At 37.5% G+C, this 11,550-nt stretch overlaps 3 protein-coding genes and 1 long non-coding RNA gene across 5 annotated transcripts; 2 read left to right on the forward strand and 2 right to left on the reverse strand.

Annotated features, from left to right (window-relative positions):
* On the reverse strand, nt 1–3,672 carry LOC106749096 (uncharacterized protein C17orf85-like). 2 transcript variants are annotated; one of them, XM_014628208.1, is made up of 7 exons: nt 3,378–3,672; nt 3,129–3,298; nt 2,913–3,064; nt 2,436–2,822; nt 1,936–2,330; nt 1,289–1,866; nt 1–459 (listed from the first exon to the last, which is right to left on the reverse strand). In XM_014628208.1, the coding sequence occupies exons 1-7, from the start codon at nt 3,492–3,494 to the stop codon at nt 315–317; spliced, it is 1,944 nt and encodes a 647-aa protein (XP_014483694.1). In that variant the 5' UTR covers nt 3,495–3,672; the 3' UTR covers nt 1–314. The 2 variants fall into 2 exon arrangements, with proteins under 2 accessions (XP_014483694.1, XP_014483696.1); XM_014628210.1 differs by having other exon boundaries at nt 3,129–3,246; nt 3,378–3,464.
* Nucleotides 3,673–4,148: 476 nt separating this feature from the next.
* On the forward strand, nt 4,149–5,512 carry LOC106749098. Its single transcript, XR_001374813.1, has 3 exons — nt 4,149–4,531; nt 4,850–5,043; nt 5,140–5,512. It is a non-coding gene; the product is annotated as an uncharacterized LOC106749098 (long non-coding RNA).
* Nucleotides 5,513–7,819: 2,307 nt separating this feature from the next.
* LOC106749097 (40S ribosomal protein S8) lies at nt 7,820–9,709 on the reverse strand. Its single transcript, XM_014628211.1, has 5 exons — nt 9,613–9,709; nt 8,949–9,079; nt 8,373–8,624; nt 8,153–8,282; nt 7,820–7,976 (listed from the first exon to the last, which is right to left on the reverse strand). The coding sequence occupies exons 1-5, from the start codon at nt 9,614–9,616 to the stop codon at nt 7,867–7,869; spliced, it is 627 nt and encodes a 208-aa protein (XP_014483697.1). The 5' UTR covers nt 9,617–9,709; the 3' UTR covers nt 7,820–7,866.
* A 496-nt stretch (nt 9,710–10,205) lies between these two features.
* Nucleotides 10,206–11,487, forward strand: LOC106749095 (28S ribosomal protein S23, mitochondrial). Its single transcript, XM_014628207.1, has 4 exons — nt 10,206–10,452; nt 10,757–10,918; nt 11,120–11,225; nt 11,296–11,487. The coding sequence occupies exons 1-4, from the start codon at nt 10,409–10,411 to the stop codon at nt 11,413–11,415; spliced, it is 432 nt and encodes a 143-aa protein (XP_014483693.1). The 5' UTR covers nt 10,206–10,408; the 3' UTR covers nt 11,416–11,487.
* Nucleotides 11,488–11,550: the final 63 nt, after the last annotated feature.

Genomic DNA, 11,550 nt, shown 5'->3' on the forward strand with positions numbered 1-11,550 from the left:
GGTTGATTGATGATTGATTAATGATTGATTCTGATTCTATATAAAAATTAAGATATTTTTATATTAGTTAATAATGAAAATATTTCAATTAAATCGAAGTCTATATTCAATGGTGTGATTCGGGTAATGCCAAACGTATATACCGTATATGCTCGTATACATGCACAGATATGTGATTTTACATTCTAAGTAGACGATATAAAATGTTATGAAAAAATGAAATATTTTAAAACAATAAACCAGTATAATAAGAGCGCTTTTTACAAATATCGGACTGTTAAATAAGTGATCCATATAATTCATTTAAACTGCAATTATTCTCCATTGTTTTCATTTTTTGTATATTTGTCGTTTTTTACTTCTATTCTCAACGGAGATCGTCCTCTAGTGTGATTTCCAATGCGTGACCGCAAATCGCCGCCTTTCAAAGTATTTCTCAAATCATGGCTTCCCGATTGTCTGTAAAAGATAAGACTCTTAAATCTTAATTTGAGAAAGGCAGATATCTCCCAAGATAAAAATACTTTAAAATAATTCATTATTTTTTATGAGTTTATTATTTATATAGCATGTTTTAGAAGATTGTACATTTCTTCACAGTTACAAATATTAATAGACATTAAAGTCGGCAGCAAAAGTCGAATATGTAAAAGCCACTAGGCTACACTTTCCATTGTATCTGCGCTTTCCTATATTTTAACTCGGAGAAATCATATTTGCTCATTAAACTATTTTAGGAATCATTTTATGAACGTATTTATTAGCTTTATAAAATGTTGGTTTTTGCCACTAATGCCCTGAAAACTTGTAATAAATAAAAATACAAATTCGTGCTCTGCATTCCACATCGTATACTTATTTTATGAAATAAATTATTAAAAGCCTGATTGCAAAATCCAACTCTGTAGTACATTTGCAAGGAAAACTTCAAAAATAGTTCGGCAATAAAATATGACTTCTTCGAGCTAAAATATCTAAAATTGCAAATACGACGGAAAATGTAGCACCTAGTGGCACTTTGATACATTCGGCCAGGTCTTGAGAAAAATAATTGTTTTGTCAAAGCATTACAAGTTATTATTACTATAGTACTATATAAATATTATATTGTATAATCCACTCTATTGTTTATATTTATATATCATATTCTTTTAATATATATCTTATACGGAAGTCTAAATTATTAAATGAACTTCAAATAATATATATAACTTAGAGAAAGTACTTGAATTTATGTTTCCCGTAGGTTCTATATGTTTTCAAACTTGAAACAAATTAATTTTATTACCTGTTTTTGAGGTAGCTGTCATTAATCTCACTTCTTATGTAATTTAATCTTGCCCATACGGTAGAAGCAACACGCGGCTTGGATGGAACTACCTTTATCACACTTCCTTTAGGACCCTGAACTTCCTTTGCAGGCACATTACCGTCTTCTTCAACACTATCCTCTTCATCTTCTCTATGTTCACCTTTCTCTCCCTTCTCCTCCTCCTCCTCCTCTTCCTCTTCGTCCTCTTCCTCTTCTTCTTTCTCTTCCTCCTTTCTTCTTTTATTGTCTTCCATCAGTACATATTGTCTATGCTGGTTTCGTTCAATCTTCTCATCTTCCTTTTCCTCATCATCCTCGTTTCCCGACTCTTGCCACTCTCCCTCTTCTCTTTCTGATGGCTGAATCTCCTTCATTATCTCGCGATCTCGTCTCCATACTATCTTGGAACTATTCCCATGTTTTAAAGGACTTGATTTTGTCAGATTTGTGTTCGTGACTACTACTTGAATAGGATCACGGTATTGTGTTTTTGTCCTCGATTTCCCCAGTTTCGATCGCAAATCACCACTGTTATTTAAGTTGTTAAGGATCATCTGAATGAAGAATAAATATTATGTAGTTGCGAACATGTTAAAAAATATCTCAGTGAAAAGTTAACTAACCTGATATCGAAGCTTTGCTCGCCGCTTTTGCTGCTTCTTTTCCTCGTCATCGGCATGCATTCGCATGCGCAAAACTTTACTTCGCTTACACCAATTCTCCTCGCTATCGCTGCTCGAGCTAAGTTCTCTTGATTCCACCACTTGTATCATATCCTTATCAAAAGACTTAGTGCCCAATCTGTCTTTTATGCTGCTACGTGCATGGTCCTGATCGTTTTTTGGAAGAAAGTCATCTTCCACAACATCGTTTAAACCCCATGTTTCGGACAATGCACCCCACGGATTTTTTATTTGATTTTGATCTTTTTCAGCTGCCAATCTGTGTTTGTTTTGCTTGTTTTGTTGGATTTGTTTATACATACGTTTACGAGACTCTGTTAGGATTCCTTTGATACCTATAAATCCGTATAAAAACAAAACTGTACTATTGTCCCTTTCCTTTTTGTTTATTCCTGAATGTTTTATCGCACACATACATATAAGACAATATATAAACTTACCTCCAAAATTAGGATTTCCATATTTTTTATAGTATTCACTCACTTTTTCTGCATTTGCTTGTTTTCTATCCATTCTAGTGGCAAATCTTAAAAAAATCCCTTTAGATTTTGGATAATCAATTCCTTTTCTCCATGTACCAGGGGGTAACGCATGATCGATATCTTTGATATTAATATAATTTTCCTTCTTTCCATCGCTGCTAGTATCGGTAAACTTATGTTTTCCACTTGCTATTAAACTGTCATCTTTGCAATCATTCCTATCTACAGAGTCGGTCTCTGAATTGCAATTTCCACCTGAATATTTTCCAACACTACCCTCTATTCTTTTCGACAATCCTAACATGGCTCTGGCTGCTGATAAGTTGTCAAACCAAACTACATTGCCTGTAAAATCATAAATGAGTAAACTAAACATTAATCAAATAGTTCAAATCATTATGGATTTTTTAAATAAAATCAAACTTAGAAACTTACATGAAATATCATTGATCCATTCAATAGACTGTGGAGCATAATCTTGAAAATATTTCAACACATCTTTGGTACTCATTTCTTTAGTTCCTCTGACGTGGATAACATTTAACCTAACATTTCTTGCATCTTCACCATTATCTGTGATACCCATACTATAAACATTGAAATATAAAATTATATTTATTGCTTTCTCATTATATCGAATAAATATTTTACCTGCTGTATAAATCTTCTTCTTGATTAGATAGTAAATTTTCAAGTTTCTCTGTTAAGCCAAAACGCTTTGCTCGTTCTTCCATCTTCAGTCTCTCTTCCTTACTGAATATATCTATACCTGTTGTAAATATGCCAATAGATCTATTGGAAAAATTGTCCAGCGTATGTACCTGAATATATTTAAAATCGTTTAAAATATTCCTTTTATGATATTAACCAATAATGATAATGATTAATTATTTCGATTACCCGTGATTCTGTTTCTAGAGTAGTAGCCTTAGAAGGATCACTTGGTTTCTCCTCAACATGTACAATTTCCTCCATAGACAGCATTTCAATGTCCGACGACTCGTCACATTCGTCCATTGTATAAATATATATTAAATATGTTAAGCGTTAAAAATTGCTAAAAAAAGGTAGTCGAGTTTCACGCAGTTTACGAATGACTAATCGCAATACGAATAAGTTTTAGAAGAATCTAAGTTTATAGGTTACAATTTACAAATAAGATCTTATTGTTAATGGCCGAAAGCCATGCTCAATACACCGACTTATCGCAATCAATAGATGGCGCCAGGTGCGATGATCTTGTGGGACATTCCCCTAGTATTTCCAACGGAAAAGTGGTATAATTAGGCGAAGACAGAATGTACAGTGTAACGTCCGGACTTATTTTGAAACATTAATAATATATTAGTATAGATCAGAGGCCGACTTGTCTGATTTCAGATATCACTAGGTTAGATATTCACCAGGTATCCCTATGTTACTAGATGTAAGTACGTGCGCATATGTATATTCGCACACGTTAAATATTATAATTAAAATTATAACGCCAAAGAAACGACGTGTCGTTAGAGAGCCTTAAAATCGAGGGATCAACTATAAACAAGAGAAACCGTAATCTCAATGCGATAAGGCACCCTCGCTGCTAGCATAAACAGGAACATGAAACCTAAATTCAAACACCACTCAGGACCGACGCGGTGACATCATACCGATGGGATGAACTTCTTCCATCTCCACGATTCCATCAGCTAACCAGAAAACGACTCTCAGCGACAAAGCAACGTATAAAAACGCGCGCATTCGTTGCGAAGACGATTCTTTTCTCGTGATTAGCTTTTGATACTTGTGTATTTATATGGTTTAGAATATATTAGTCGTAGAATCCAACTGTGTAACAATTATTTTTGTCTACCCCTCATTTCTCGAAAGTTGCGAAATCGAAATTGGAATCGCGGACTGCATCATCCCGCGCAGTGCCGGAACATTCGAGAACGAGCGGCTCTGATTTCTCACCAGATTCATCGATCGTTTCGCCAGACTCCGGAGACCCAGGGTAAACTCGCTGAAAAGCAGAATGACCTAAAAGCGGAGTCATCACTCTGTTGATCGTCCACGTAAGTCACTGATTTTACTACTTTCAAATTTCCCTATATAGTTATCTATCGTGGACGTAACAACATATATCTTTTGTAAAATTTTCCTTTCTTTTGAATGGCGCTATTAATTTTTTGATAAAAATTAAATTTAAAAAGTTATTAGCGAAAAACTGCATTTTTGCATATAAATTGTTAAATAAAAAATTTAGCACCCACTTTCTCGCGGAGACATTTTGATATGTTATTCTACACACTTTCCCAAACACGTTGCAAAAGGAATTATCGATCGGAGAATTTTTCCGAAGTAAAAATCTAATATGATTCCCCTATATGCAGGTACTCCGAGCATTAGCGGTATGATTTTGGCTCGATTGGCGGCCAGTACAGATTCTCGTGTCGACGTGAGAGGATTGTGTGTTGTTGGATGAAAAGGAAGAAATTAAGTGAAAAAAAGAAATTAAGTGAAAAAGTTTGCAATGAAGGTGATTACTGTGGGGGAGGAGACAGCGGTTTTCAAGGCTTTTGTGCGGGTAAGTTTTTCACTTTTTTTTCCTATTAAAGGGGAAGTGGTCTTAGGGTTAATTCTGTCTTTTTTTTTTTTCTAAAATTCCCTTCCCCTTTTCTAGATGTATGAAAAAGCTTTCCATGTCAGGGGAAAAAGGGGTCGATGGGAAAGAATGGACTTGGTGAATGAAAGACATTGCTTTCGATGGGCGACTGGCGAATTCTGGAGGAATTCTGGAGGATCGGCGAGGAGGATTGGGACAATGAGGAGGAGTGGAATACCTTCGGGTTCTGCGAGCTGTATAGTGTCGAGTGATATTATTCGCAATAATAATAAACTATTTTAGATCCCCAAAGATTTTTTTTAACTTAATATCCTCCCTATATTCCTCTTTTTTTTTTTAGATGTAAGTGAATGCGATATAGGGGCGAGTGCGCTGGAGGGTGGGTGAACTTGGGTCGTCGCGAGCGGGCTGCTGGAGGGGGTACCGATCGGACCGCTGCGGGGGAGGGTGGATGCGGACCTTCGCGGGCGACTACCGCGGGTTGTCGCGATCGGAGGGAGGGTGGGTGGAGGGGTGCGGACCTTCGCGAGGGTATACCGACTGTCGAAGGAGGGTACTGACCGCTGCAGGGCCTTATTCGGTCGGTAAAAAAAAAACAGCGCCAACTGGCCTTTGCTACTCGATCGATAAAACAGATCCAACTGCGCCAACTGGCCTTTGCTACTCGGTCGGTAAAATAGATCCAATTGCACTAGAACCGGCCTCACTCCTCTACAGCGCGATGCTGCGCTTGCAGTCTAGGAAGGTCTGGTCGGCCTTTTGCGGCCAGGTCAGCTTGGCCTTGTTGCCCTTCGGGAGGCCTATGAGCAGGTCGTTGAGAGGAGCCTGGAGTAGCGACGCCCTGGGGATGCACCGGCGATAGAAGTTCAGCATGCCTAGGAATCTCCTGGGCTGGGCCGGAGTCTCTAGTTTGAGGAAGTCCTCGATGGCCCGTACCTTGGCTGCGGGCGGTTCGTAACTCTCGCCCGAAATGCTGTAATCGAGAAATTCGAGGTGGGCCTTACCGAAACTGCACTTCGCCAGGTTGACGTACAACTTGGCCGAACGGAGAGTGTGAAAGAGTAGCCTGAAGTGCTCTAGATGCTCCTCATGCAATCTGGAGATGATAAGTAAATCGTCCAGGTAGCAGCACACCAACGGCAAATCGTGAAGTATCGAGTCCATGAAGCGCTGAAAGGTTTGCGAGGTGTTCCGCAGCCCGAGCGGCATGTCCAGGAACCTCGAAGAGGCCGAACGGCGTGGTGACGGCTGTCTTCTCAACGTCCTCTGCGGCTACCAGGTTCTGGTAATACGCCCTCTGCAGATCGATGGTGGAGAAGATCGCCGAGCCGTGGCAATCTTAGAGAAGGTCTTCGATGATTGGAAGAGGGCAGCGGTCGGGCACTGTGCAGGCGTTGAGCCATCGGTAGTCGCCCGTGGCACGCTACCTGCCGGTCTTCTCTATCAAATGCAGGGGGCTTGCCCGCTGACTGGAGGAAGGCCGGATGATGCTCCGAGCCAGCAGGGTTTCGAACTCCTGCTTGGCCGCAGCCAGACGCTCCCCGCAAAATCTGCGAGGGCGCTCGAACACCGCCGGTCCGGTGGTGACGATGTGGTGGGCGACCGCGGAGCTGCGGGGTGTGATGGACACGCTGCCTGAGCCTGCGAGATCCGCGAACTTGTGAAAGAGCCTTGAGTACTGTTGTCTTGCCTCTTCCTCCGGAACATCCAAGTGATCCACCAGAGAGACGCTATAAATGCTGGGTCGCCTGCTGACGCCCTTGACCGAGAGCGTGGTGAGGGGGTCGATTAACTTCCGACCTATAAGTTGAAGCGAGACAAGTATATGTTTTCTCACTTTAACTTATTGCGCTAGTTCAGCGGTGCAGCGAAAACGAACAGACCTTTTATTATACTTAGATTAGAAAAGCCAATTAGAAAATTTTATATTAAATTAGCCAATCCACTACGCCGACTACTGAGCTCGCCCGTATAGACACGTAATTTTTTCCTCAAGACCTGAACGTGAAATGTCTTCAAATTAGAAAATTTACTCTTTCCACAAATTTATGCTAGAAGAGAAAATTCGTGATCAACACCCAACGGGTTATGAATATCCTTTAGTGTAAACTCTGTAAAAAATGCAAATTTTCTAATTTTAATATTTTTGTGTTTCTACTCTAAGGAAAAAAGTTACGTGATCGATGTCCTGATCGCCATAACATTTATTAGATTTACGGCTATTAGAATTTTCCGATTACACGCACTGTCTCTATTTTCATGAAAATTCGAGTCATACGTCTACATTTCGTAGCTGAAATAAAAGGGAAGCACACATTTCGGTATAGCGCATAATGCATGACGCATAAAAAGGCGAGAAAATCAGGATCCTTTGTTTTCATCGTGAGGACAGAAAAATAAAACTCTGGTTTATCATGCTAATATATGCATAATTGCGTTAAGCTCGTATCAGACTACGGATTGAAGATGTAGATTAAATTGAAATTTGACCAATTAGTGCAAAGTTCACTAACTTTCATTAAACTTGAGTTAACTTTGTATCATTATTGACCGAATTTAATTTAACTCAATCCAAATCCCAATCCAAAGTCTAACACAGGCTTTATGCCAAAGTGTATGTGCTTCCCGCTTTCCTCATACTCATGCGAGAAAAGCGTATCAAAGCATTATTCGAATAATTCTTTTCTTGTTCAGTTTTACTTTGGGACAAAAGGCAAATATAAAACAGATAAAAAAATTACATTTAATTAAACGTTTATTATTTTTTTTTACTTAAATAAACGTTTATTTGGCTTTCTTGCTTTTAATTTTCCTCATGTAAAATTCCAGTTCCTTGCCTTCGAGAATATAACCATCCGCTCTACCGCACTGACCAGGTCTACTCGCTATACAAGCTGAAATTAAAAGGCCGAGTTATTTTGAAGTTACTCTCATTAAATACAAATTATGTACAAACATTTTTGTAAAGAATAAAAATTCCCATTATTACAGCTTAATAACTTTCCTAAAGATTTGTTTATAAAAGTATTAATAATTTTTTTCTATAAAATAAGGATAGATTCATATATACCAAGCACACGTCCCGTCGCAAACTGCTCTTCCAAGGCAGGTTCAACTTTAGCGAATCGCTGCCTTGCCTTGTATTTAGCTTCTGTTTTCTTTGAACGTTTCTTGTTCAATACTTCTTCTTCAGCTTCAGTCTATCCAGGAAATTTTATATTTTGTTTTATTAATATAACCTATATTCCATATAAATTTGAATCTTAAATTGTAATAATTGTAGTACTCACTAATTTAGCACCCCTCTTGCGGCCAAGCGGAAGAACATAATGGCTTTCGTACCACTGCCTGAATGGTGTGGCATCGATAGTAACAATGGCGTTTTTCACCAAAGTCTTAGTACGTACCAATTCATTGTTCGATGCATTGTAAACCACATCGATGATACGAGTTTTCCTGGTGCTGCATTCAGAGCCCCAGGAGAAGTTTCCTGTATCTAATCTAAGAGCTCTGTACTTCTTGTTGCCTCCTCGTGTACGGACCTTGTAAACATAAAACAAGTGCTTTCATAACTTTAAAAAAATAAGAGACAAATTACTATGTAATGTTTGAATCAGCGTGCTGTGGGAAAAGTGTCAGCAAGGCACTCAGAATAGATAAGACTCATCATTTTAGTAACTCGATAAATTAAGGGCTCGGTAACATTATTATCAAAACATTTGGAATTTTCTAGAATCTGATTATAGTGCATATTTCTTAATGTTTCTTATATTTAAATTTTGTTGCAATATTTATTGTTTATATTTATTTATATTTATTTATTTCTACAAAAGCTATGATTACAACAATATTTGATTCAAACTCACAGTATGGATCCGCTGAGGCCCAAGTTTGGTGTTAGCAGCTGGTCGTCCTAATTCGAACTTCCTCTTCTTACGAATAGGTTTCCTTTTACCACCAGTAGCCCTTCTCTTGTGCCAATGATCTCGAGAAATACCTGTAATACCATATTAATAGAGATATTATGTAATATTATGTAAATTTAAGAAACATGATTTTATATTAAAAAAAAAAAGAATTAACCTCAAGCCCTATAAATCAATGAGTGCTTTATATTCATATCAAGATTGCCGAAGCAGCCCTGCATCGAAACAAGTTACAGATACAGAGCAATCGATATTGGTTGTACAGAATCAATATGCAAACTATTCCGTAAAATTTGGAGGCTTATAACTATCTAGGAAAATCTTAAATGATAAGGTTAAATATACTGATGATATTTGTTTCTAAATAAAGCGGAGATATATGATATAAGAAACAGCACGCTGAACACCGCCATTTAGCAACGTTCGCCGACACGTGCCTTTCACCAATTATACATAAGAACGTTGAAATATACTCGTCTAAAGAATAGATAAAGTATGTTTCGTGCGTTGCTCGTGTTTTAGCGTAACATTGCAACGAGAAATTGCGAATTCACGCAGTGATTAGAATAAATTTCACGAATTTATACGAGAACGAAACACTCACCCATCTTGCCACGCTGAGAAAAGAACGTTCCTCGGTGAGATAGTGGAAGTATAGAAGCCCAGTGAGCTGAATAATCTTGTGTCACAATACTGGTGGTACGGTACTTCCGCTTACTTCCAGTCTTCTTTCGGCCGGGTCTACAATGCCTGATTGCATTGGTCGATTTGCCGAATTGACCAATGTGATTGGACGTCACGGGCACAACCTACACTCGCGCTCCTTGTGAGCGCCAAATGTAATTACTCATTATTGGTTGGGAATATTACGTTCAATTACACTAGATCCGCTAATCAAATGTTCCCAGGCCTACGTTCCAAAACTTTATTCAGTCAACTCGATGAATAAATAGAGAAGAATAAATAAATAGTAGAATAAATAAAGCCCTATGCACAAAGAAAAAAATTGCAGACAATAGGAATAAAGAATAATGGCGTTTTCGATTTGCTGACACGACCAATTTGGGCGTTCCATTAATCGATACAGCGTTCAGCTACAGCGTTCCATTAATCGCTACAGTATTGCAAACTATATAATATATATAGTATATAAACTATAAACGTAACTTGAAGTATAAGTTGCAATACTGCTAAGATTACTGGAACGCTGCCCGAGTCGGGTCGAGTCAGCAAATTGAAAACGCCGTAACACAGTAGATTAACAACCTATCGGAGACTCAAAAGTTGTTAACTCGGAAACTCAAATGTTTTAAATATTGTTCAAAGATTGAGGTTATAAGATTTCTCTGAGGACGGTGCACCAAGTTAGCTACATTGCGTCACACTGAAAGAAATACACGATGGCGCAAAGTAGGTTGGAAAAAATCGGTACGGTATATTCCAGGTAAGTTTTAGCACTTTATAATTCAAGGCGAACATTACTGTCACTCTTACATGATGTGTACATATATGTGAATTAATTAGCAATTGTTATGAAGAAAATTACTAGGAAAATTGATTTTCCATTGACGTTTCGTTGATAATAGTCTACTTTAAACGAATAATTATAAGGATGTTGTATTAAGGATATTACTTAAAATATCAGAAATTCAATCTTTGTAAAATAATAGATCTGGATTCTTTAACGGTTGTTGGCTCAAAACATTTTATAATTATTATCTGGCTTTATACAATGTAACAAATTTCAGGGTTAGCTCACTGTTACGTGGTGGAGCCATGAAGTCGGAGGATGCGCCGTTGTGGTTGGCAGTGTATGAAGCTTTTCCTCCAAAATACGAACCTAGATTTGACAGACAATTACCAAGCAAGCCTATCACACCTATTTTTTATAAAGAAGATCTCGTACGAGCGTAAGATCTTAGTGTAATATTTTTGCTTTATATTTTTGCTTTTGTTATCATATTTTATTACATATGTAAACTTTGTGTTGAATTACATAAATATCATTATTATTAATATTATTATTCTATCATATTATCAGTTCTTGCTACATCATGTTGTTAATTATATGTTACTTTTTTATTATCAATTTTAAGTATTTGCTCTTGCAGGAGATTTCATAAAGATCAGGGCTTTATACCGGCTACTAATTTGGGAAGAGAAAATATAAAAACTGCGAGCCAAAATTTCTTATCTATGTACAAAATGATACAAAAGGTATGATTTTATTTGTAATATATTGAACATGTATTAAGAACAAGATATTGAGAATAGATTTAACTGATAGGAGGAAGGATTATCAATGGACGCTGCATACGAGCGGGCAATGCATCAATATAAGGCTGAGGTGGAGGCAAGAATAGAATTTAGCAAAACCAGGAATGAATCGTCCAACAATCGTGCATGACTTCAAAGTATGTTGTAATTCTATAAGTTTAATAGTAAATTTAGTTTTTAATAAAAGCTGTTTTAAAAAAAAATTCCTAATAGTTGTGAAAATCTGTGTTACATGTAATTGATGTCCTTGCGCTCGGTTTTGCGC

Source organism: Dinoponera quadriceps, unplaced genomic scaffold, assembly GCF_001313825.1.
Source record: "Dinoponera quadriceps isolate SergipeBrazil2010 unplaced genomic scaffold, ASM131382v1 scaffold3214, whole genome shotgun sequence".
Taxonomy (NCBI): Eukaryota; Metazoa; Arthropoda; class Insecta; order Hymenoptera; family Formicidae; genus Dinoponera; species Dinoponera quadriceps.